This window comes from Vipera berus, assembly GCF_964194415.1.
Source record: "Vipera berus genome assembly, chromosome: 3".
NCBI classification, from domain to species: Eukaryota; Metazoa; Chordata; class Lepidosauria; order Squamata; family Viperidae; genus Vipera; species Vipera berus.
Genome location: NC_138204.1, coordinates 49304329 through 49331873, shown reverse-complemented (window position 1 = coordinate 49331873; position 27545 = coordinate 49304329). Strand labels below are relative to the sequence as shown.

The 27545-nt window shown below is 37.4% G+C and overlaps 1 protein-coding gene across 6 annotated transcripts in view; it reads left to right on the top strand.

Moving 5' to 3' along the window:
* ANKS1A (ankyrin repeat and sterile alpha motif domain containing 1A) overlaps positions 1-27545 on the top strand; it is a 138750-nt gene that overhangs the window by 105489 nt on the left and 5716 nt on the right. For all 6 annotated transcript variants that reach the window (XM_081324516.1, XM_081324515.1, XM_081324512.1 and 3 more), the window contains 10 exons: positions 6618-6724; positions 14314-14412; positions 17568-17717; positions 18961-19068; positions 19727-19891; positions 20870-20995; positions 21389-21460; positions 22757-22843; positions 24411-24548; positions 26700-26870. In XM_081324516.1, coding sequence (XP_081180642.1) covers positions 6618-6724; positions 14314-14412; positions 17568-17717; positions 18961-19068; positions 19727-19891; positions 20870-20995; positions 21389-21460; positions 22757-22843; positions 24411-24548; positions 26700-26870 — 1223 coding nt within the window. The remainder of the gene's footprint in view (positions 1-6617; positions 6725-14313; positions 14413-17567; positions 17718-18960; positions 19069-19726; positions 19892-20869; positions 20996-21388; positions 21461-22756; positions 22844-24410; positions 24549-26699; positions 26871-27545) is intronic.

Here is a 27545-nt window from a genome sequence, read left to right as displayed (position 1 = left end):
CTTCAAACATTCACTTGGGGGGGGGAATAGTGGGCATATTTGAATAATAATCTCTGTTGTGAATTGAGCTAATACATAATGCTACATAATATGGTGTTGCCAATTGCAACAGTAGAATTTGCTCTGCTGGATAAATCTATTGCGCTCAAGGTTTTGCAAATAGTGATGTATTATAGTTACCTTAGGTCATTTCCTATTGCCATTTGGCCTGTTTCAGAATGAGACAGTTTATTAACAGTCTAATTTATTTTTTTATATTACTGACCTTGTGAAAATGCTTCATGTTTACAGATATTTATAACTGTAGCAGTCATTTTTAATCTTATCACTGGCATAAAGTATTTCTTTGTCAATGAATAAGAAAGCTTCTAGTCCTGCTTCATCCATGGACTTCCACAGTGATTCCAAGTGAAGTTCTTTTTGAATTGCAATCCTCTGATGTCTTTCAACTAAGTATTTTTTTTCTTACCAATTGGATTTTGTTTGGGAATTTGGAATAGCTCCACATGCCTCTTAATTGATAGATCTTGGAGCTCTCCATCTATAGTTAGGAACTAAAAATGTGGTATAAATATGTTTTTTTTTAATTTTTACAATATCTATTAAGAAGATTCAGCTCTTATTGGCAGGATAACTCCCTAATCATTAGCAAATCTAAATAAAAAATAATGGTGTTTGGAAGAAACCATCAGAGACATAAGTGGCAATTAGATGGTGAACCAATTGAACAAGTTAACACCTTTGTATATTTGGGTGTAACTTTTTCCAAGACTGGATCTTGGGCCTGTCATCATCAACGGAGTACATTTAGAGCAAAAGCCCGTTTGAATTTACTGCTCGAACTAAAGAACCATAGTTACCCAGGGCCCCTAGCCCCATTAATCAAGGTTTATAAGGCTAAGGTTACCACAATGCTCTTGTATGGAGCAGAAATTTGGGGTCTTTACTCAACCGCAGTCCTAGAACAAACACAGTCCCAGCATTTGAGATGTATTTTGGGTGTAGATCCAAGAACATCTGCAGCAGCAGTTAGAGCTGAATTGGGAATTCATACAATTCATGCATTATCTAAAATTAGAGCTTATAACTACTGGTGTAAAGTTAATGAAATGGAGACTGATAGACTCCCCAAGTTATGCCTACTAGAGCAAATAAAACTACAATCACAAATCTCCTGGATCACCAAACTAACAAATTTTGTAAGAAGCTGTGGCCTTCCCATCTCTTGCGTAACAGGAGAACAATCCAAAAACAGAGTTGCCCAAAGAATTAAGGATATAGAAGCACAAACTGATATAGCTATCCTTGGTAAGGTGGGTAACTTGAAATGGCTGAGTAAATAGAAACGTATTTTTCAAGTAGACAGTTATTTGAAGTCACAACTCCCAAAACATCTCAGGGAGATATTTATGTGAGCGAGATTTGAACAGCTTGACACAATGGTCAGATATGGGAGATTTCATGCATTTGCGGAGCAGCAGAAGTAGAAGACCTGGCTCACATCCTATTTGACTGTTGCCTGTATAAGAGGGTGAGAGACAGGTATCTTGGTCTATATACCAAACGAATGACCCATTGGGATCCCCATATCAAAACAACTTACCTTATGTCCGGCCAGAACTTGAAAATAACATTTAACGTAGCACAGTACCTAAACAAAATGGTCCAGTTGAGTTCTGCATACGTGGGGCTGATTGGGGTAGATTGCAAGGGCGACTCCGAAATATAATTTTATCATATTTTATCTATATCTTAAATTATTGTATATTATTACAATTTCATTTTAGATTGTATTTTATTGCCATTTCATTTTAAATCATATTTTATTCTAATTCCATTTTAAATTGTATTTTTATCAAATTCCATTTTAAATTGGTTTTATCAAATTTTAGTAACAATTTGTGCTGGAACTTTGCACTCTGATATGGCCCAAGGGCTAATCAATAAAGTTGTTGTTGTTGTTCTGCTTTCAAGACTCCTGTGTCTTACATAATTATAAAACTTACATTAATATGAAAACTACTAATACAATTTTAACTATTTATTTAATTTTAGTATCTCTATGCTTTATTGTCTATTTTATTATTATTTATTAATGAGATTTCCTAAAGGCTGTCAGAAAAGCTTAGTTTCTGGAAGTCCATTACCAAAAGGGCCACTTTCACTCCTAAGTGGAGGGTGTTTTACATCATTGGTGGCATAACTAAAAAGTAGTATGTTCAGCATCCTTCACATCACAAAAATGGGGTATCTCGAATAGTTTCTCCTGGGACATTTGCCTTGAACAATCAACCCTGGTTGGAGCAGGTGGTCCTTAATGTATCTTAATAAATAATTGAATACATACGCAGTTTGAAACCTATTGGTACCAATGGATGGCTCACATGATCATTATAATGGAGCAACTGTTGTGAGTGCCAATCAGTAGGCAATCTGCTTCTGTTAACCACAGCTTCCAGATAGACTTCGAAGTTTGCTTCATTATATAAATTCAACCAGGTTAAATATATGGCCCATATTATACATTCACACAAAGTAGCTTAACATCCTTTCCCTTCGTAAAGTCTTGTGGTATCCGTTTCGTACCTGATAGCCATCACTAAATGCAATTAGCTGGTCTTCCTGTGCAGCAGGTGACATATTTTTTTTATTATCTAGAACTATTGTACAATCAACAGCCTTTTGATGTTCACCTGGTTTGTTTTGCTTTCTCATAATGGCTCATGTGGCCAAAGTGTGGATGTAACTGCTTTGCAGAAAATATACTGACCCTTACAATATTGGCACATAGTTGTAGGCATGCACAGTTCTGTAGACATTAGGCATCTGCTTTGTTGCCAGTTCCACATTATAAGATGACCTAACTGACTGCTGTAATTGCATTGTGAGGGAAGCAGATGATGGATTAGCTTTCATTCCACAACCATGGCTCCTTAAAATTAAATAATGATAAAATGGATACTTGTATACTTGAAATGGGCATGTGGCTGGGTTGCATTTTTATAAGGCAGAATAAAGTACAGGTAGTCCTTGACTTATGACCACAATTGAGCTCAACAATTGGAAGACATTTGTTGAGAGAGTTTTGCCCCATTTTTATGACCTTTCTTGCCACAGTTGTTAAGTGAATCACTGCAGTTGTTAAATTAGTAACACAGTTGTTAAGTGAATCTGGCTTCCCCATTGCCTTTGCTTGACAGTGAATGTTGGCTCAGAGTGTTGAATAAAAACCTGATATAGTACACTATTTTGTGTGTGGAGTTTATTAATCAGAATTCTTTATGTATTAATTAGACTTGGATGAAGCTTAAGTCACATCATAAATCACACTATTGTGTGATTACAAATAGTTCTAAAGAGTTTACACTACTGGAAGCTTCTAACACTACACAGAATTCATATGGGACGCTGCTAGTAAAATACATTTTAAAAGCATTTAAACAATTATTTTAGAAGTACTTCTAAATCAGGTTTTATTTCAATTTGCACTCTACAACTTTAAATTCCAATTTATTTAATTAAGGTTGACAGCAATGTTTTCCACTTTAGTAGCCATCTCCTGACTGCATGAACTTTCCTGCCTGAAAAATAAAATTAGCATGCATTCTATTCAATATACTTTGGTATATGTCAAAAAAGTATTAAATAGTCCATGCAATAGTCTTAGTCCTGTCATGGGTACAGCCATGAATTTAAATAATAACTGCTTTTGCTTGTCAAGATCATTCTACCTAAAGATTAAGCAATTGCAATCCCACATGGCATATTTGTACAGGAATTAACTGTTATAGTTGATTTTGCATAGACATCATGAGTTGGCTTTACCTAAACAATTTGTCCCTTTCACATACATCTTCTGTATGCCAACATTATGCATCTGCACAAGTTTCCTTGTAATGCTAATACAGTTGTCTCTTTTGCTCCTGTTCAAGACAGTGTGCCTAATAATTTGCTAGTCTCCTCTGAAGATTATAAAAGTCTGTTATCCAAGTAGGACTGTTTGATGCCTTCAGTGTTTGCTCTCTGTAAGCAAGATGTGTCCCCTCATAGTGTTGGAAAGCATACCTTTTATCCTTGTGCAGCTACATCATCACACTTAATAGAGGCAAACCTTATTAAAAATTCCCAGCGCAGCAGTTTTTGCAAACAAGTGCACAAGGTACAACGATAGCATTGTATCTTTCTGTCTGATTTCGCTTGCCTGCCTTCAACTGTACCCACTTTCTGAATCAGGATGTTTCTTCGGGTTTACCTCTGATAAATTAATCCTAGCCGATTATGTCAGCTTTACACTGTAAAACCAAATGGTGTAACTCAGGCTCCTTGAATCCCTTCTGTACATTTAAAGTAGGTATTATGGGGCTCGTTTTCCTCTCCTTTGCCAGCTTCTGTTCTGAAATCTGATCACTGCCTCTGCCGGGAGGGGTGTGGGCATGAGGAGAGGGAAGGGCACAGCCACTGGGAGAAGAAGAGATGCAGCAACTGTGGAGCTCTAGCTAGCCGCCTTTAGACAAAGCAGTCTGCTGCAGCTTTTTGAAAGAGACACACACATGCCTGCCTGGGAAAATACGTGGTCCTTTCGCCTGCTCCCGGAGTGGAAAAGAAATTGTCCAGCACAAGGAGAGACTCTCTGAATATGACAGAGGCTGCTGCTTGAATTTGGGGAGTAAATCACCCTTTGGCCAGGCTTTATCAAAGAAGGGAGGCGGAAACCTTTCCTGAGTGGTGCATCCCTGGTGCTGCAGTATGTATTAAGAAGGCAGGCCAGCTCCCAGGCGCTCATTAACATTGCTTAACAGAGGATCTTCTCTGCAGGCCAGTGCAGCAGGATTTCGAACCCTTTCCAATTGTTCAGAGTCCAGCCAGCATTGCATTGTGTAGGCATCACAGAAAGGAAGGAGCGGGGGACTAGTTTTAAATGTGCAGAACTTCAAACAACCACAGGGTTCAAAGGCTGCAACCCGAGTGTCATCAATAATATTGTGCAAATTGTCTTCCAAGAGCGGGCATGCTAAGAAGGCTGAGAAAATACTGCGTGGTTTGCATAGCAATTTATCTGAGGACTGCAAAGCTTTGGAATTTGAACTTTCCTGATTACATCAAGTGCCTCCAGTTTCAGCAAAAGAAAGTAACAAATTCTTGGACTTTCTTAGGTGTAGACAAAAGAAGAATTACTTGGCATAGCATCTAATTGTGGTTTGCATAGCAATTTACCTAAGGACTGCAAAGCTGTGGAATTTGAACTTTCCTGGTTACATCGAGTATCTCCTCTTCAGCAAAGGAAAGTAACTAATTCCTAGACTTTCTTCTTATTTGTAGAGAAAGGAAGAGCTATTTTGCATAGCTTCTGTTGGCCTTTGAAGAACTTATTTCTCATTAACTGGCTGAAAGGAGCTGCCAGGACGAATCTGATCCTAACTGCTACAAAGGACAGGCGAGGGAGGGGTGGGGGTGGGGGTGTTCAGCGTTTTTCCCCCCTCTTAAATCCAGGACTTTAAAGGCTTTGTTCTGAGAACTACTTGTTTATCTGTGTGAGAAGTGTGAAGGTGGTACTTGCATTTTGCAGAAGAAAATGAAGGACTGGCAAATGAAAGTCGACAAAGAATTGGCAGGAGCAGACTTTGGGTGGAAAATGAACTGAATCTTTTCATTTTGCTCCAGTGTATTCATTTCTGCTCTAAACTGAATGTTGGTGCTGATTCCCAGCCCAGTTCAATCAGTACAGGCTGTCAAAATGTCATATATCTGGATAAGTAGTAAAGTGGCAGTGGCAGGACTTCTGAGCTTAGGCTTGTCAATCATGCCTCTGCTCCTTGTAATAAAATAACAAAGAAGAACTCTTATCATGGTTTGCCTGTTTCGGGACTGTTGGGGGGAAAAAAGTATAAGTCTCTATTCTTCTACTGCAGTGTGTGTGTGTGCGTGTGTGTGTGTGTGTTGTCTTGCATGTCTTCTTTGGACAGCTGCTCATTAATCTGGCTGATGTTGCTTTTCCGAACTCCTATTGTGTCTGTTTGTTTCTTTCAACTGCATGAAGATTTACTTTCTCTCTAACTGCTTTGCATCTCCAGTGCTAACGGTTTTCCTTACTATTGCACAAGGTAATGAATCTGAAGTAATGCATCTCAAGTTGAAGTTGCATGAATGCGTCTGCTGGGCTAAATGTATTTATGAGCTGGATGTTCTTGTTACTCCTAGCTCTGGCTTGAAATGATGCTTTGGAAAGTTTACAGCCCCTGCAGATGAAAGAGTAAGCTGACCAAGATTCTTGTGAGGTTTGGAATGCGTACACCTGGTGAGGAGCACACTCAAGCCAGGAAATCAATGCATGTAATGCTTGGACCAGAGGACAATTATAAACAACATGGATTCTGAGTCTTAAGTAATTAACTGAGAGTCTAATTAATACTCTAGATTGAACAGGACAGAAGCTTATTGTTCATGGTTGGTGTGCGGAAGAGGAGCTGTCTGCCATCTAATTGTGCTCTGGCCCTGGTTTGGCTTCTTTATGATAATGACGATGATGTGGCAATGCCACTTGTCTTCCTCAGAGTGCCGCTGCTACCGCCTTTATGGGTTTTCCTTTTTCAAGCGTCTGCCGATTCCTCTTTCATCAGGTTCACGGATGCTGGAGCAGAGTGTTGGGGAGTGGCTGGAGTCCATCGGCTTACAGCAGTACGAAAGTAAACTGCTTCTCAATGGCTTCGATGATGTCCACTTCCTGGTGAGTAACTATGTGACAATCTATGAAAAGGGTTTTGTTGAGCAAGTCCAGTGATTTTGGAAAAATATATTCAAATCGATACAGAAAAGTATCCTACAGGGATATTTTTATGATGTTTGGCTCTCAGATTAAAAAGTTTGAACAGTCCAGCCTGACGATAAATGCTGGACTTTCCTTTTTGGAGTGTGGATTTGTCCTGTACATTTGATGTTCAAGAGTAATTCTCAGTAAGGATAGTTGCATAGACATCTAGAAAGTAGTACATGTGGAGAATTGAGCTGTAACCTTAAATGGAGATGCCTAATCGAAACATATCTGAAGTAATTCAACCCGTAAAGTACTCATATCTTAGTGCAATTTCAGCACTCCGTCAATTTGAGAATATATATTTTACTGCCATGTTCATTTATAGACTTAGTTGCTTGTTGGTAAATGCCTGCAATGTTAAAATATGTACCACATACCATGAAAACAAATGTATCTAATCTCCAGTATATTGTATACACTTACTGCGGATGTGAATATATTTCTTTTTTAAAAAATTCTGTCTTTATTGCTAAGCCTACTACTTAAGAACAACATTATTGGGAGAAAAGAAGCTTTAGCCCTAGCCATCTTAATTAAGATTAAAAAAATACACAATTTATCTGCACTGGTATTCATTTCTTCTCTTAAAACAGAATGTCATTTGTATAGTTGATATTGCTGAACGTTAGTTATCAGCATCTGGATAATTTGTACTCGTTCATTGGCACAACAGAAATGAAGATTTACTGGGAGATACATGACTTAATATAATTGCTCTGTCATTTTTTTTTACATTTAACCATGGGGAAAGTATTGTGAGATGGTGAATTATCAATCTTCAGTATATAAAATACACATTTGCAAGTCCTTCAGTGTAGAATATATCTAGTGAAATTCCATCTTTGAAACAGAGGCTTCTGAATTACTTAGGGGGAAAAAACAAGTTAGAAAATACATTTCTCTTTGTTCAGTAGGTTTCATGGGGAAGCCCAAAATAAATTTCCTGAATTTTTTAGATATCCACTTGTAAAACTCTTCGTTACTCAAAAACATCTAATTAGTTCTGAAACTGAGAAACAGAAGTCTAACTACAAACCCAGATTACACTGTAATATTTTGCAGAACACTGCTTTAATTTTGGGTATTTCTGTGGTCAATCCATCACTTTAGAAAGTAGTAGGGACAGAATGCAGTATTATTTGCTAGTGTTGTAACAGATTATTTCAAGGTTTTGCCTTCCAATTATCCAGTTACAATTGGATAAGCATACTGGAATGAAAATATTTTCTTTTGTTTATGACTGTTCTGGTTGTATCATGAAGTTTGATAATTGTGCCAAAATTGGGATAGTTGAAGAGATGTTAGAGAAGGACATCTAAGTTTGGTTATTGTCTATAAAACTTTTGCATGTATTTAAATTTTTAACATTTAAATTAATTTTAAAATTCAGTTATTGTTCTAGTGTATTTAGCTTTAGAGCACACATGTTTATCAAGACTCCAGTTGTTATAGTAATCTCCCACTTCAGCACTTGAGGAAAGCTTTTGAATATTTAAGGTTTTTTTTAATAAAAATGAATGGAAGACTATATTTCCTATTAACACATGCACACATACATACACATGCACTTTTCCTAGTTATAATTTGTGCTGAAACCTGAAAAGATGTTTGCTAGTCCTAGCAAGTAATCTTTAAATTTTTTAAAAAACTTTGGGATGCTATATATATAGTCTGCATTACTGTATTCTTTTGGTTTTCATAAAAAAATATTGTGTTAAGTATAGCAGGAACAATATACTTAAATTCTCTGCATTTTGGAGGCTGTTATATAGTGTAAAAATGTGCACAGTAACTCTCTCTCTCTCTCTCCATATATATTATGAATATATATAATTTTATTTTTTTAATAGCCCTAGATTAGGAATAGGAAATGCCCCCTTCTCTTAAGAAATCCAAGTGTGAACTTTCAATACTTGGGTAACAATTTTGATTCCTGTGCACAAAGTGAGAAGGCACCAGCTCAATTTAGTTACTTTAGCCCTCTCTTTTTTCTTAAATAAAAATTTGTTGAAAATTCTAATTGGCGTTTCTACGTTTTTCAGATATTTAAAGTAGAACTAAACACAAGTGAAGAATTACACAAACCTAACCTTGGATTTTCTACTCACTTTCATGTCTTTGGTGTTCTTTCTTGCATGAATCTGGACATGGATCCCAACTGCCCATATTTGAGACATTTATTATAGATGCTACTGTTGACCAAAGTGTTCATTCTCCATACTCTTAATAGGTTTCATAAAAGAACCATAATATCCTTTTAAAATGATTTTTATTGAACCATAATTAACAAATATTAAGTACTTTATGGACTGATACCTTAAGCCAAATTGGGGAAAATGTTATGGAAAGTTATGGTCCCTTGTTTCATATTTTGTCAGTCTAATTTTTTAAGGTTTTGTTAAATAGTGAGTTATATAATTCTAAAGGACTGGCACAAAGAAGTTACATTAAATCTCACTGATATATAAGGTAGCTAAGTACATTGAGTAATGATTTTCATTTTGCCAGATGGCTATTAAGCTAATTGCTTCAGCCATAATATAAATTAAGTTAGGTTCTGTTCATAGAATGATAAAACATAGTTCATTTTTTGTCATTGTAGATAACATTGCCTAAAATATGTGTATATTTTGTTCTTAATGTTGAGAAATTTCTAACTATATCAACATGGAGTCAGCAAGAGGGTTTTTTTTGTAGATTTACAAGAAAAATCAGAAAGAAGTTCTTGAAATATTCTGCTTTATGTTGAGATTAAAATAGATTACACTCCACTAATTTCAGTGTTAATTTTCAAAATTCCAAAAGGATTAAAATCAAAAAATAATAATTGGTATAAAAGGCAAGAGGATTGTGTAAAATGCATTTTGCATAATACTCTGTAAATATTGCATATTACGAACCTTATGGTTTTCTGATAGATGTAACCAAATGGAGAGTGATGTTTCTGCAGCAATTACTGCGTTTCTCAACATGAAACATAATCTGTGAATAGTCCTTGGTTTGATCTTAGAGAGTAATGAATAGGTCAGATCATTCATAGTCCATTTAAATTAGGCAATTCATATAGTATGTGGGAAAATTAAATTCTGGAATCAAAGAAAGGAACAGTCAGTTCCCCTTTTCTCAATGCTACGGAAGAACTATGTTTTTTACAGACAGATTAGGACGAGAATTATTTATTTATTTATTTATTTATTTATTTTATTTTATTAAATTTTTATACCGCCCTATTCCCGAAGGACTCAGGGCGGTTTACAGGGCAACATAAAATATGATATAAAAATAGTATAAATTAAAATAGATTAAATTAATTAAGCCCAACAATTAAAACAATATTAAAAGCTAAAACCCCTTCGGTCCAGGCCTGATAGATCAAAAAACCAAGTTTTCAGATCCCGGCGAAATGTACGCAGATCGGGGGCGGTCCGAAGCTCCACCGGTAAATCATTCCAAAGGGCAGGCGCGCCCACAGAGAATGCCCTCCCCCTGGGGATCACCCGCCGGCACTCCTTAACCGTCGGCACCCTGAGAAGGCCCTCCCTGTGGGAGCGCACAGGACGATGGGAAGTTGATGCCGGCAGCAGGTGTTCCCTTAGATAATCCGGACCCAAGCCATTCAGAGCTTTATAGGTCATTACCAGCACCTTGAATCTCACCCGGAGGGCAACCGGAAGCCAATGCAGCTCACGGAGAAGAGGTGTTACACGGGAGTATCGGGAAACTCCCATAACATGGGAGAATGGTTTTTGTAATGTAGCACATTCCTCTCCCATTCATGGATAACATTGGTAACAAATGTACTAGGGAAAAGAAAGAAATACCTTGCTAGCCTCCTATGTGTTGTATAAAATTCACACACTATGAGGGGATAAAATCAAACAGTAATATTGTCTTTTATTCAGAGGCCTGAAAGGCTAATTCAGATGCTGTGTTTTAGTAGAAACAATTCATCAAATTGCGTAGTCATACAATGAACTATAAATTACATTTGTCATTTCAGTCCAGTATTTTACCAGTTTACTTAGCCAATCTCTCACAAAGTGCAGGCTTATAAACAATTTTTTACTTACACCAATGGAACATCTACCTCTGGTCCTAAAGTTATTGGGATAGTAAAAGAATCCAGAGCTTTCCATCTGTGCAAATCTGATTTTAAGTTTTCACAATAAAATGTGCCGTGTGGGTAATGGTTGTTCTGAGGATTTTCATAGTTATAAATTTTAATCTCCTGGTTGAACTCTTGCAATGCATTTTACATGAGGCATCCTTGAAAGACCATTGAGAAATAGAGTTAGTACAAAATGCAGTGACCTATGTGGGTAATTGGTGCTAGATGCCACAAACATTAACACCTGTGCTTCAATCCTTTGCAGTGGTTGCCCTAAGTTTCCACTGTAATTCAAAGTTTACTCCAGGCAATAAAAAATATTGGCAATTCAGTAAAGGAGACTATTTGTAGCTCAGGATTGAAATGATGGATCCTGGGTGCTCTCTGAGCTTCATAGATTTTATGCAGACATTTCACTACCCAAACTAGATCACATCAACAACGCTAGTAAGGAATGTGGTTTTCCCTCAGTTATATTCTAGTGGTTTGCTATGTTAGTGTTAGCGAGAGTGGTCTTGGATGTGTTACTGCCCCAATGGCAATTGGTTGAGCCATTTACTGTTAACCTGAATGGCAGTTTCTTGGTTGGGGTATTGTTTGCTTCTTGATTGATGGTCTGATCTTAATTTTGGAGCTAATCTATGCTCATCTGGACATAAAAACACCTTTCCACCAACAATCAACACCCAGATGTATTGTATAGTGAAGTATGGAGATGGCTTTAAATGTCATAATAAGCCAATACCTAGAAACCGTACCTGCAAAAATGCTTCACTAAAAGGTATTGTAATGAAAATTCAAAAATTGAAACATTTTATATAATACAGTATGCTACCACATAGGTCTTCTTCATATAAAACTTAGCACCCGGGTTGCATTTATAACTGGTTCTAGCATCCTGTGTTCACATGACCATGATTTGTGACTTTTTCCTATCAGAAAATGGCAAAAACCCCAGCCCATTGGATACACTGGATTTGCTTTAAGTGTGGTTTATTTAAAGACCATGTGGTTTGCTTAATGACTGTGGTGTCTCAATAAAAATTGAGTCATTTCATGTGACTCAATTTGAACACTCAGACATACAAACAAAATTTCAGGCCCAATTATGGTCATTCAGTGAAGACTATTTGTAATACAGTTGGAGCTAGTTAACTTTTTTGCAGTTGTTTATTTTGTTTTCCTTGGTTTATTTTCCATCTTTTCCCTGAAATTGCTCTGCTTATTAATTTTGCATTAATCTACTAATGCTGATATATATGTATATATATATATATATATATATATATATATATATATATATATATATATATATATATATATATATATATATATATGTATATGTATATGTATATGTATATGTATATGTATATGTATATGTATATGTATATGTATATGTATATGTATATGTATATATGTATAAATGTGTATGTATTTTCTTTTGCTGATTAAATATAACAATGTGCTTATAAAATAACATAAATGTTCAAAACAATCAAAATAATAAAAATGGAAGAACTGATTAATGTAACATCTAAAGCTTTTGTGAAATATATTTAGAATATAATGTTCAAAAAAGAAGCTATATTTAGTTCAATATTGGATCACTAGAATAAATGTTTTTACCTCTTAAAAATGTGTTTTCCCTCTTACTGTGCTGACAGATGACTGGCCAGTGGTGTATAAAATGCTAAATGGCTTGCAATTTTACCGTTCAAAGTGAATCATATTTCAAAGCGAGAATCTCCATCACTCACAAAACCATCTATACATGCATTACTGCCTTAGGCCAAATAGATGCAGCGAACTTTTTGTCATTCCTAAGCATTTTGTAAAAGGGATGCGGTGGCTTAGTGGATTGTCAGTGTGTGATTTGTTTGCACTTTAATATTGTACCTAGTTTATCACATGGATACAATCCCTGTCCTGTAAACCTTTGAGCCTAGGAAGATAAAGCATGTTATTACTTCAACTTCATTTGCACTGCTTTGTCTCATCTTTTACAAGAAATTCCTTAAGTCTTCTTTTCAGCAGTCACTATGGTATAACCAGCATATTTAGGTAGTAGAAGCTTTTCCAGGAATTTTAATTCAAATTTCTATTTTTGTAGTTCTTGTATACCTCTGGATACAAGTTAAATAAGGTGACCTGAGTTTTCTCATTTACTAATGTCAGAGCATGCACAGTCTTATTTACCCAGGAGTAAATACAGCAAACAGTGGTTTGTATTAAATGGTGGTTTATATTACACTATCTACACTAGGAACAAAATATACACATGGTAATACAGCAAACTCCAACACACAGCAGTTACAGCAGGAAATGGACAAGAGAGAACACAGCAGCAAAAGCCTTCCCCTTTATACTCAGGCTCTTAAAGGGATACAGACACCTGCTGAGTCATTCCTATCATTGCATCATCTACTTTACATTACATCATTACATAAGCTGTTTAGCTATTAAATTATTACCTTGACAACTCATTACTCTCACGTTGCCCATATCTTCTTCCCAACCTCAGTGATGTTCTGTAGGGAGGTATTTTTATCATAAAATAGGGGGCTCCAGTTTTTAAGGAGGCTCCACAAACTCCATAAACATATTGATTCTCCTTAAAAATGGAGACCCCTGCAGGCTTGCAAGAATACTACCTGCTTGCAGAACAGCAAGAGATTGCCATGAGGCAGGCAGCCTCTATAAGAAAGCTGAGCCTCACATTGCCAGGTGCCTCTGCAAAAAAAAGCCTGGTGTCTTAAGCACTAAACCAAACCGGCTCTCTATAACTTCTTTACAGTTTCCTATTCGTCAAAATAAATATTTAATACTGACCCAAGAAATGGTAAGTCTGGACTGATTCTTTTCCGGTGTTTATCCCAGTTTTAATGTGTTGTTTATTACATAATCTCTTATAAACTGTTTCTCTTTGTGTCAGTCCAAAAGGTATTTGTGCAGACCACCAGGATTATGCTCCCTTAATAGAAGAAATCCAATAATAAACCCTATAATTCAGGATAGGCAACTAGTTGATAATGCAGTTTAAAGTTTGGGACTGCTGGAGTAGTACAATGTTTCTTAAACTTGGCAACTTATGAACTTATGTGAGTTCATATTTTAAAGTTGCTAAGGATGAGAAGCACTGCTGAGATATTTCAAATTTAACCTTCTGTCTTTTATTAGACTATGTAACATTTATTATATGTCTCTGTCTTTTAATACCTTATTTTCAATGTTACTGGTGGTATCTAAATAGAATATTAAGCTTGTCATAATATTCATTGTTATGGCTGTATTTTTAAGGTTTTCAAGAAGTTGAATTCTATGTTTCATAGCAAGTCCTGCATTGGTCTAAAGCAGAATTGTATTTCTAAATATTTCTTTTTGTTGTTCTCTGTAGGGATGTAATGTTATGGAAGATCAGGACCTTCGGGAAATTGGCATTAGTGATCCACAACATCGCAGAAAACTTCTCCAAGCAGCACGTTCCCTTCCTAAGGTTAAAATAATAATCTATTTTTATATACAGAAAAAATGTTTTCATGTCAGTATAATGATGGATAGAAAACCACAAGGCATTTCTTAAACGTTATAATAGAGTTTATTTTGGTTGATGGACTAGAAAGTGAAAGTAAAACACATTAAAAAATGAATAAAACCCCCAAACAGAAAAAGTATGTTACAAATAATGTTAAATATTTAACATGTTAAACTTAAATACATTTATGATTATGACAGGTAGGGGGCAATCTGTAGACTTCAGGCTACTTTCTTATAGGCTTCAGCTTAATTTCAAAGCATCCTAATATTTTGATTCAGATCTGGGATCACTCTGAGCTTCAAGCATGGGTGGGGGCTTTAAATTGCATTTCTCCAGTCTCACTATAACACTGTGGTAACCTGTTTATTCAATATTGTCCCTTTTTGAGAAAGCATAGAAGAACTAGATATTTCTTTTATGTGGGAGGTCAAATTGTAAAGTATTGTAAAGGTAAAAGTTCCCCCTGTCCAGTTGTGTCCAACTCTTAAGGGGTGGTGCTCATCTCCATTTCCTAGCTTAGGCAGCCAGCGTTATCTGAAGATGCTACCATGGTCATGTGGCTGGCATGATTATATACTGAGGTGCACAGAATACTATTACTTTACCACCTAAGTGGTACCTATTTATCTACTTAAATTTGCATGTTTTTGAACTAGTAGGTTGGCAGGATTTGGGGCAAGAATGGAAGCTCACCCCATCATGTGATGCTTGGGTCTTGAACTGCCAACTTTCCAGTCGACAAGCCCAGCATGTTAGGCGTTGTAGCAAAGCATCAGATGACAACACTGAATATTTCTCTGGTTGAATTGTTGTGAATTGCCAAGTTATACCTTTTCGTTAAGGGCCATTAGAAAAGTTTCTCTTATGTGGAATAGACTGAAAGAACATGTTTCCAAGAGATGAGTGCTGGCAAGTTTTAACTGTCATAAGTGGGATTTTTCTCTTGAGTTTTTAATTTCTCACTAAATAATTTCTCACTAAATAGCAGCTGTGATTTTTGCACCCTGGGTATGAAGTTAGGCTTATATAGTTAGGCTATACATAATCTAGAAAAGATAGTAAAAGCCAGTATCCATGAGGGAATGGGTCAGCAATTTGTAGAATTAAACACAGTGCTCTATCTATGATATTCTGGGACTAGCTAGCAAATTAGTATAGTATAATAGCTAAATCACTTTTCTAAGAAAACTTAGGGAAATTTAAAGGCATGACCTGATTTTTACCAGTTGTGCTGGTATATATATATAGATTAGTTTGCACAAGACAGGACTGGGGGGAAAGCTGAATTCCATCTATTCAGTGTAGAATCTTAAAGAGATTGTCATGTACCTTCTTCAATCAAGGCTTTTTGAGACAGCACGCCTGGACTAAATTGGAGAATCAAATAGGTTCTTATACAACTCTATACACAGCTTATGGAGTTAATGGATACAATAAAAAGTTGTTGCTGCTTAAAAGGTATATTTTGAAAATAATGCATAAATAAGAGATAGTAACAAATCGTATCATTCACTCTAAATAGTCTTCTATGGTAGGAATTTTGTTCATAAAATAACTAGAACTAGAATGCATGACCATAGACATTTACCTAAAAAGGAAGACTGCTGGAAGCTAAAACTGTGTCTCTGTGTGTCTGTTTCCTGAACCACTGCAGTAGCTTGCATTAACTGAGCTGGAAAACAGGGTATCTTCAAACATAGCTTGCCCAGAAGACTGGCAGAAAATAATATAAGAAGTAATTGCCCCAACACACAAACATACTTAAATTTTCCATTCTTTGCGGTTGTTATCCTTTCCTCCAATATTTCTGTAGGCGCAACTTTCATAGCAACATACGATGATATCAGATTTGGGAACATGGCAGTTCTTGTGAAGAATTTATGATCCAGATTTTCCTTTAGAACCCCAAATCCTCCAATATTTCTGTAGATCCAACTTTCAAAGCAACATATGATGATATCAGATTTGGGAACATGGCAATTCTTACGAAGAATTTATGATCCAGATTTTCCTTTAGAAACCCCCCCCCCAAAAAAATTGCTTCCTCTTTCAGCAATTTTAGGCAACTTCCTAGTTCTTAGGTAGTACTAAAGTATATTGTATTATTGCACAAATCTGCTTGTTTTCCTTGAATTCCAGAAGGCTATTGTTAATAAAAGGAAATGCACTTGCATTCAGTTCCAAAGATGTAATATCTCAAACTTTGACAAAGAAGAGATTCTCTCTCTCTCTCTCTCTCTCTCTCTCTCTCTCTCTCTCTCTCTCTCTCTGTGTGTGTGTGTGTGTGTGTGTGTGTGTGTGTGTGTGTGTGTGTGTGTGTGAGAGAGAGAGAGAGAGAGAGAGAGAGAGATTGTGAGTTTCTTTAGGTTCACTAGATTATTTGTAAAGATAAAGGAATATCTTCCAAGTCTATTTTTACTCCAGAGTTAAAAGCAATTGTTACAACCATCACAACTATTGTGAAATGGTATAAACATTTTCTAATTTCTTTTCCATTCACACTTTAGGGGGGCACTATTGTATTATACCCAAACTAGGTGTCTCCAGGCTCTGATCCCATTGGACCTGTTAAGAAGTACATTTGACTGTAGATTTTAAAATTAGAGTGACAGTCTCACTAATGAGAGTGGCATCTTGCCTCTCCCCTTTACTATTTTTATGGCCTAAAATCAATTTGACTTCTGGTTGTTAAGGGAACTCTGTGACTAACTAAACAGTGCATGACACTGATTGCCCTTTTTCTATAAAAAAATTGTAGAGAGAGAGGTGTTGAACAGAAAAATATGTGTATGTCTGATGTGAAAGCTATTTGGAATAGCTAATAATTTTCTTGGAATAGAAAATTAACATATGGGCATTAAACCTCTTCCCACCAATTTTGCCTTCCAAAATTGATACTCTATCTATACTTAATGGAAAAAGGGAAGAGCCACTGAGATCCAATTAAACTAAATCATTTGCCCAATGATTTATTTCCACTTAGTACAAATTATTGATACCATTTGTTTAAAAAGCCTTGCATAGCTGAATGCAATCTAACAATCACATTGAAATATCTAAAATGTTTTAAGGGTTGTTCAGTAATAATGTTCTATTCTTTGTGTTCTTTACAGGTGAAATCTCTAGGCTATGATGGAACTCAACCTTCAGTTCCTGCGTGGCTTGATTCCTTGGGGCTTCAAGATTACATTCAGTCATTTCTGTCGAGTGGCTATAGCTCTATAGACTCAGTGAAAAACCTATGGGAGCTAGAATTAGTAAATGTAAGTTGATACTTTATTGAATTGCAGTTTAGATCAAAATTTGGACATTCACTGTGTTAGGATAAACCTTAGCACTGTAACTGTTTGGGAGAAAGGGTGGAGAGCCATAAGATGAGAATCTTTTGTAACAGTATATGCTAACTTTAAAGAAGGATGCGGTGGCTCAGTGGGTTAGGATGCTGAGCTTGTCGATCAGAAGGTCGGCAGTTTGGCAGGTCGAATCCCGAGTGCTGCATAACAGAGTGAGCGCCTGTTACCGTATATACTTGAGTATAAGCCGAATTTTTCAGCCCACTTTTTGGGCTGAAAAATTCCACTTCGGCTTATACTCCAGTCAACAAAAAAAACTTACCGAGGACTTGTGCGCGGCCGAGGCTTTGGTGCTTCCGGGATCGCGCGCACCTCTCCCAAGCCACCGCCGTCCGGAGACCTGCCGAAGTTTGGGGAGGTTTGGGGAGGTGTGCGCGTACCTCCCCAAACCTCCCCAAACTTCGGCAGGTCTCCGGACGGCGGCGGCTTGGGAGAGGTGCGCGCGATCCTGGAAGCACCGAAGCCTCGGCCGCGCGCAAGTCCTCGGTAAGCTCCGGGCGGTCACTTGCTTCGCGTCTCCTGAGGGAAGGGGGGGCGACTGGAGCGGGCGTGTTTCCTCGCCTGCTGGGCGCCGCGATTTGCCCGGGGAACGCGCGGGCCCCGAATGGCAGCGTGGAGCGAGGAAGCGGACAGCCAGGGCTTCCCCGAGAGCCGCGGCCACACAGGGTATTCCTGTGTATTCAGGCTTGCAAAATGGCGGATCGAGCCTCTGCTGGCGGCAGAGGCTTGCAGAGCGCGGATCCAGCCTCCGCCGGCGGCGGAGGCTTGCAGAACGGCGGATCGGCTTATACTCGACTCAATAACTTTTTCCAGTTTTGGGGGGTGAAATTGGGGGTCTCGGCTTATACTCGAGTCGGCTTATACTCAAGTATATACGGTATTCGTCCCAGCTTCTGCCAACCTAGCAGTTCGAAAGCACGTAAAAATGCAAGTAGAAAAATAGGGACCACTATGGTGGGAAGGTAACAGCGTTCCGTGCACCTTTGGCGTCTAGTCATGCTGGCCACATAACCACGGAGACGTCCTCGAACAAGCGCTGGCTCTTCAGGTTTGAAACGGAGATGAGCACCAGCCCCTAGAGTTGGAAACAACTAGCACGCATGTGCGGGGGAACCTTTACCTTTACCTATGCTAACTTTGCTCTTCTCTCCAGGTACTCAAGGTGAATCTTCTTGGCCACCGTAAGCGTATAATAGCCTCTCTGGCAGACAGACCATATGAGGAACCCCCACAGAAGCCACCAAGGTTCTCTCAACTAAGAGTGAGTTTTCATGCCTCAGTGTCTGCTCAGTAATAGTTTAGAAAACTATGAAGAATAGCACCATGGTTGTGTTTTTTTTAACTAAGAAAGGTCTACAAAACAAATATTTTTTCTTTAAAAAAAATCTCACTAGGAAGTGGAATTCAAAGTGCTAATTTTGATCTGTGAAACTATATGATTTGGAACCAAGGTAATTCCAGGACTGCTTACTTAATTAGAATGCACTTCCTGAAGACAGGAGGAAGTTCTACTGGCATTCTGGGTCAGAGAAGTAGAAAGGGTGAGACCAGAAAGCTTCTGGCTTTGCAGAAGACCAAGTTTTCCTGAAGCATCTTCAATGAATTATTGTTAATAATTCAATATTTCAATTTGTATTTTTTGGTTCTTGATCATTTTGATTTGTTTTGAAAATGATTTTAATGTTTTGTGATATTATTGGTGTGTTTTTCCCCCTTAACTATGGATGTTTTAATATAATTTATATTGCTACAAGCCACTGAAAGCCTAGATGGCTTGGTTGCGTATGTATTTTAATAATGGTAATAATCATAATATAAAACTTATAGAGACATTGACCTGCTTGGTATGCATACAAGAGACTTTGAAAATAATCAAGAAAACAACAGTTTTTTAAAAATGTCATTTTCTTGAATTTCAGTGCCAGGATTTGATATCCCAGACATCTTCACCTCTGAGTCAGAGTGACTCTTGCACAGGGAGGTCTGCAGATTTCCTGCTGCCTTTGGAAGATGCTGGGAAGAAGAGACACGAGAACATCCATGATATTGCATCCTATCCAAGAACAGAGAAGTTTAGGACACAGGTCAGAAGATTCTGATCCCTTGAAATCATTTTGATAGTTTATCTTTGGAGATTATACTTTAAGTAGCAGAAAAAAAACAGTTATACTACAGAGCAGCAACCTTCATAGAAAAAGTGCAGTATCTGTATCAGTTTTTCTGGCTGGAGAATATGACTACATTCACTGTAAAAACAACAGCAATAATCTGTATTTCCAAAAAGGATGTGTGGGGAGGGGTGTGACTAGTTCTGAATATTTTCTTGACACTGTGTCTGGGGATGGGAATGATTGATTCTTTTTCCTCCAGTGGAGTAGCCAATTAATTCAAGCCAGTTTCTGTCTCCATATCTTGTATTGTTTGGCACTGGCACTGTGCCACAGACAATTATAGTTCACCACAGGGACCAGGTATTATGTGATCACAGACGAATGTATGTTTTAGACAACAGTTGTTAAAGTAACAGTTGTTAAAAAGTTGTTAAACTGTGACTACAGTTTGTCAAATTAGCCTATCTCGATCCATTCTGTAAAGCAATAGAGCTCAAAACAGGACTTTTAACAATTCCTTCCATAGGACATATACAGCACCAGCTAAGTTAGCAGTTACACTTTTTAATTTATTTAGTTTGCTTATAAATTTTATTGTCCCTCCATTTTACCACAGAGTAACTCTGGGTGGAGTTTTCATCAGTAGCCTGAATCTTTGAAAATTTTAAGAATTTCATAAAGTAACTTCATACTTTGCTGAAAAGTGTTTGAAATCCTGATTTTCACCAAGCCTTTAAGTAACAATTTTAAACATTTTAGTGATTATTTTTATATACTTTTTGCAAAGCTGTAGACATTTATATACATAAAGAGATGTGTGTGTAGTTATATTTAGATATAGAGGTTTTTTTGGAATACATGACTTGAAATGTATGTAATCCGTTTGGTTTCTTTCTTTATTAACTAGTTCCTAATGAAAAGTTCTGATTTGAACAATTATTTGTGTTGTAGGAGGAACATCGTGAATCAAAGCTTACACTCAGACCTCCTAGTCTGGCAACTCCCTATGCGCCCGTCCAGCACTGGCAGCATCAGCCAGAGAAACTTATATTTGAGTCCTGTGAGTATGAAGCCAATGTAAGTATATTCTTGATTCTTGTGCTCTGTTCATGATCTTGTGGTCCTCATAAATTTTTACTGATTGCTACTTAGTTTAGTCAAGTTAGGTTTACTAAGCTTACAAAGTTAATTTCAGCTGATGTGGCAGAATCTCCAGCTAGAGGAGAGGGAGAAATGACGAAGTAGTCTAACTGGGAGTCTCTGTGAGAGGAAGCCTCGGAGGCCAGCTCTTGAAGCTCTTACCTGCCTGTTCCCAAGAGAATGCAGTTAGTCTGGCAAGATTCTTCTGAACAGAGGAATAACAATAAAGCACTATGGCCTACTCATGGAGTTGTTCTGTTTCCTTGTGCTGACCTTATATGTACAAATAATTACACTGTCAAGTGCTTACTATTTTCCTGCTTTAAACAGTATCTGGGCTCCATGTTAATCAAAGATCTTCGAGGAACAGAATCTACACAGGATGCCTGTGCAAAAATGAGGGTAAGCATGGAATTTATAAAAATTATTTTGACACCAAGGAAAAATAAATTATGTAATGTATAACTCCACAATTGAAGATTCTGCTCAGGATGTAGACTAAACTTATTAAATGCAATTTTTTTTTAGTATTCATTATCCTAAGCTACCGCTTGGCCATACTATTTCACAGATTCAATATAAACTTTTAAAGTATTTTGAAGTCTCTTTCCAAGCCCTGGTCCCTTGTGACATTGTTTTAAAAACCCAAATTGTAACAGTTGTGTTCCAGCAGCAATAAAGGATCTTCAAGCACAGGTTATGAATCGTTTGGCGCTGATTCTCAGATCTGTAATTATCTTTACTTCTCCCAAGATTATCCAGACTACATTTTTAATGGCTTTATTACAAGTTTCTGGCATCTTGCAACTCCATTAAGACTAGAATCTGTTTTAATTTCTATAGAAAGGTACATGAAGTGCTGCTACTTAAAATTTTGGCATAAATATTCTTTGCAAGCTTCGTAGCCCCCTTGATTGTACAAGTTAATTTTTCAACAATCTGATTGGTAGAAAATAATTTCAACCAAAACATTTGCAGTATTTCTGGCCAGCATCTTTGGTTTGAGTTGAAATAGCAAGTATTTGATATAGATTTGCAACATGATTTAAATTCTAGTTTCATCTGAATTATGGTGGGCTTGTATGGAAAATCTTTTTCAACTGCCACTTTGCTAATATTTTATTTCTGTCTCACAAAAGAACTGTAGTTTAGCCATTATTGATGTTTTTTCTTCATCTCTGCTGGGAGATTAACAGCATCTACTTGCAAATGCCCTAATGGGGGAAGTTGAATCAGTGCTTTGAATCAGTATTTTATGTTATTTCTTTTATTTGACTTGTGCAAAGGTTTGATAGTGTTTTTAATAATAGTCATAGAAGTTTAGAAAAGGAAATTATTATTTTCCCCCCTAGTCCACAGGTCAACTGCAATATCTAAAAGAATTGCAAAATTCTGTTGACGTTTTGTCTCATGATATGCTACAGTCTGTCACTCCATTTTAGTTTCTTTGTGTGTCAGTGTTCTCTATAATCTAATTTTCAGCATTTTTAACTCAAGAGTTTAGATTTTTTCTTTTATTATGTAATATTTCACTGCATTCCAGATCTCAGAAATGCAGCTCTATAAAATACTATTGCAAAATATCTAATTTGTGAAACTATTACTTTGAAAGTTTGAAATCCTTTGTGCACATGGACTCTATTCTTGAGAAATTATTTAATCTGTGTCTATTAATTGGTTTTTTTCTCTTTTATAAAGAAATCAACTGAGCATATGAAGAAAACTCCAACAATAATATTATCTATTACTTATAAAGGAGTGAAGTTTATAGATGCTGCTAACAAGGTAAGAAAATCCTTGTGTTCATGATTAGTATTCCAGCCTTAAGTGACAAATGATAGTGCTGCACTAACATGAACATAATATCAATCTATTCTGCAAATCCTCAGGCCTGATCATTAGAAAGACAAAGTATTCTGACACAATTGTAGCCCTGCGCTGAGATGGGAGGTAAACACAGGTAGTCCTTGAGTTATCAGTATAACGGAGCCTGCCCATTCCACTCGTAACTCAAAAACTCATAGAGTGAATCTTGTTCGAGATCACACCCTTGCTCATTAAAACGCACATGGCTGGTTAAGCGAACATGGTGTCTCAAGGTGGGGAAGGCCATGGAGGACTTAGTGCTGGAACAGGCCCCCAAGGCCTCCCCGACCCACTAAGGTAACACATGCTTCCCCTTCCCTTCTGCACTAGACTCACCTGGAAAAGATCCATCTTCTCTCTGCCGCGGTTCCTACTGCCGCCTAGATTTGAGGCTGGGAACACTTCCACGATCCCCCCCCGTGGCCCAATCCAGGCTTCGGAGGCCTTTTCCAGGCCGCTACAGCCCGGATTTGAGGCCAGGGAATGCTTCCGCAACTCCCCTGCGGTCTGATCTGGGCTCCGGAGGCCTTTTCCAGGCCTGATCGGAAGTGTTCCCTGGCCTCAAATCCGGGCCACAGTGGCCTGGAAAAGGCCTCCAGAGCCCCGATCCAGCCTCTGGAGGCACGGGGAAATGTCTCCCAGCTTCCATTCCGTTCTCTGTTGCAGAGAACTGAGGCCTAAAGTACCATGAGATCACACGAGATCAGTAGTGTGAGATCTTGCCCCACTTTAAGCCTCCATTCTCTGCGAACACACTGAAGGCCTGGAACAGCCAAGAAACTGAAGGATCTCAATCTTTGCAGGGTGAGTATTGAAGGTCTGGTGCCTAGGGAGACCCAGGCTGAGGTGGGGAGGGAGGGAATAATCAGGGTGAATGTTGCAGAGCCACTGCGGTCACTCGTAAGGGCGAACGACTGCCGTGATGCTGCAATATTTGTAATTTCGGGACTTGCTTGTAAGCACTAGGGGGCGCTCATCACCTAACTTTGAACGAGTGTTAAATGAACACTCATAACTCGGGGATTACCTGTACAAACATACATATTTTTTGTAGAGATTGTCAGATTGATTTGTCTTTATCAAGTGCTACTTCTTTTTTTCTGATGTAGTTGCACAGCTATTAGGCAACTCAAGCTACCGCATCCTGCTTCTACCCTGAAGTCATATGCAGCCTCCACCTGGGCATATTGTGCCACAAAAAGGAGATCTCAACTACATATCTAGGTTACCTTGATGGTAGTAATTGGTAGCAAAATGTGCTGAAGTCCCAAGTCCAGTCCGGGGCCACTACACAATAAAATTGGGAACCTAGTCTCTCCTGAACATCTACGTTTACAAGTGTAGTTTTGCAATGTAGACAATATTGAACTAAAGGGATCAATGGTTTGTAGGAGAAGGCAAATTTCAGTGTGAGCAGTGTGTGATTTATTTACTTGTGGTAATTTTACTATACAAATTGAGTAAAACAACTGTTTATGTATGGCAGAATGTAATTGCTGAACATGAAATTCGGAACATCTCTTGTGCTGCCCAAGACCCAGATGATCTCTGTACATTTGCCTATATCACCAAGGATTTGCAGACTAGTCACCACTACTGTCATGTCTTCAGTACCATTGATGTAGTAAGTAATATAACAATCAGTGTTGTTTTTTTTTACAGAGACTTTGTATTCTGTTTAATGATGTTCATCTGTAAGTCACTGGGCTGGAAAGAAATCCTCTGTGAACAGGAAGTAAATGCCAAGTGATAGAATGCAAGAATATAAGTAATATATATGGCCCATCTCTTTAAACTGTCTCTGCATATGAAGGAATCAAGCATGCGTTGTGGGGCCAATATATTTTGTCACTACTTTCAAACATAATACTCAAAAATAATTTTCAGTATTAAAAATGAAAAGAAAGTTTCTTTAGTTTTGTAAGTTTAATGACAAAATATTTTTCTCAATATATGCTCTTTATTCAAGTCCCATTAATGTATACATAACAAGCAATTGTAAAAACTGGCAACATATGTAATAACATCACACAGATGCCATTTATGTACTGCCAGTTGTCATTTAAGGTGAATAACAACTCTCAGCATTTGTGTGATGTCATCATCACGCATGTGTCATTTGCCTTCCCTCTCTCTCTCTCTCTCTCTCTCTCTCTCTCTCTCTCTCTCTGCTTCTTTCTCACATGTAGGAAATCAATTGCAATCAGATTGGGATATAAAATAACAAAATTTTATCAGTGAACATCATATTTAATTGCCCTGTAAACCGCCCTGAGTCCTATGGGACTCAGTTGAATAAATAAATAAATAAATAAATAAATAAATTTGCTTCTTATATTGAAACTTTTAAAAAAAAACCTACAGGGCTTTCTTTTGTAAACACAAAAATAGCTCTTCCAGGTTTCCTCCAGAGGTGTTGCAACTTTACTCTGCTCACAAGGGTAGGGATGGTCAGGGTGTACAGCAATAGGTCTCCTTGGAACAGGAGATTGAATTTTAATATAGAAGATAATCTAAAATGGCCTATAAAAACACCCTCAGAAATAATATCTCATTATATTTTATGCAACCCTTTTAATTGAGTCCTATTGGAATTGATTGGCTGGTGGAAATCAGTTTTGATGGTGCTGTTCATCCATATTGATCAAAAAATTCAAATCCCAAAGTGCTCAGAGTAGACAGATACGATTTCTGTCCATAGGTATTTACTGCAAGCCATAATACAAAAATAATAAGCATGCAGGAGCATCACAATATAAGCTTCACTCTTCCACATTTGTTTGTTTTCTGATGCAAGTACTTGACTCAGGGGAGGGGAGAGGCTTACAACATTATCACTTCCTTCCCGTGCATACCTCCTCCCATATGTGGACATCTATTTTCTATAAAAATATCACTATATTCAGCAAATGATATGCTGAAATGTAGGCTGGTTCAACAGAATTGAACAGCTGACTTTAGGGATAGTGGAGTGTCTGCCAAACCTAACACAGCAAATATATGTCCTTCAGTTTGATAGCATTAGAAATGCTGTTTAAGAACCTAGGCTGATATTTATTTTTCCTCATATAGAATTCTCTAATAGTATGTTGTGAAATATATCCACACAAAAATTTCAGATTTCAGGAGATCCCAAAACAGATGTGTATGAACAAAATTAGTATTCATATTTTTTATTACTCTATAATTGAAATTCTTGCTAATTCTCTCATATACCCTTCTACTTTAGGTAAAATATATAATAGTATTCCTATATTGAAATAATCTTGCAATACTTTCAATAACCCATTCTTTGAGGAGGATTTTACATGCATTTTACATTTACTGAAAAGAGGAACTTACTGTTAAATACCAAGGTAATTGGTTAGCTGAAATTTCATATTAAAGAAACCAAATGTTATACGGTGGCTAATTCCATAAGATAACATTTAGTCAGTTCCTTGGAGATGTACCTTAGTTTTTTGTTTCACTTTTAATAATAGAAGATCCATTGTAGAGTATCTTCAGGATTAAGACCCTCTGCAGTGTGGAGGATGTTCAGGATTAAGACAAATTTAGTAGGAGAAATTTTTTAGTTATTTTATGTATTTATTGTTGGTCACTAACAATATGCAGGATCCATATACTATGTATGTTTCTAATGTGTCTTTTTTAGTTGAATGAATATAATAAAACTGATAATGAATATCAGATTTAAGACTCAAAGATTCCCCAGTAAAATATAAGATTTCCTGTATTTTTAAATATTGTTCATATTTTGTTTCTTTTTTCCAAGAATCTAACATATGAAATCATTTTGACATTGGGGCAAGCATTTGAAGTAGCCTACCAGTTGGCCCTTCAAGCTCAAAAATCAAAATCTCCAGCTGTTTTGACTGCAGAAATGATAGAAACAAAATCTTCAAAACCAGTGCCTAAACCTCGTGTCAGCATGAGAAAGTCAGCAGTATGTATATCACATGCTTTTGTCCATTCCTGTAGAACTATGCACGTACTTAAATTTGTCTAAACATATATTTCTAAATCTACTTTCTGTACAACTGTTATTTTTTAATCTTTTATTTCAGCAAATGCTCTAGAGCTCCCCAACCTTTTTGGCACCAGGGACTAATTCCGTGGAGGGCAGTTTTTCCACAGACCAGGGGCACATGGTTTCATGCACTGGATGGATCCTTCGCATGCACGGATGGGGCTTTGCTCACGTGCACAGCCCAATTCCTGGCGGGCTGCAGACTAGTGCCGCTCTGTGGCCCGGGTGTTGGGGACCCCTGGTCTAGAGCAAGGGTGGGCCCTCTGTGGCACTCAAGCTCTTTTAGTACTATCTCATAACCCACTGAACATGTCTGGAAACCCACAATGTATTTTTCTTGGGAGGGGAATGTCCAAAAAAATGTAATATTAAAATTGGCACCCTCTCCCCATGTTTTGTAGCTTTTCAACTTCCAAAATACCTTATCTACCCTTTGACCACTTGAAGCTTTATGGGATAAAAGTATTTCTGTGCTTGAAAGAATTTTAAGGCAGATTGTTCAAGCCATTCTGAGCATTTTGAGTTTGAAAGCCTCTTTCAAGTTTGAAATCAGGTCCAGATTATTTGGGGCATCCAACTTCAAATTCAGAT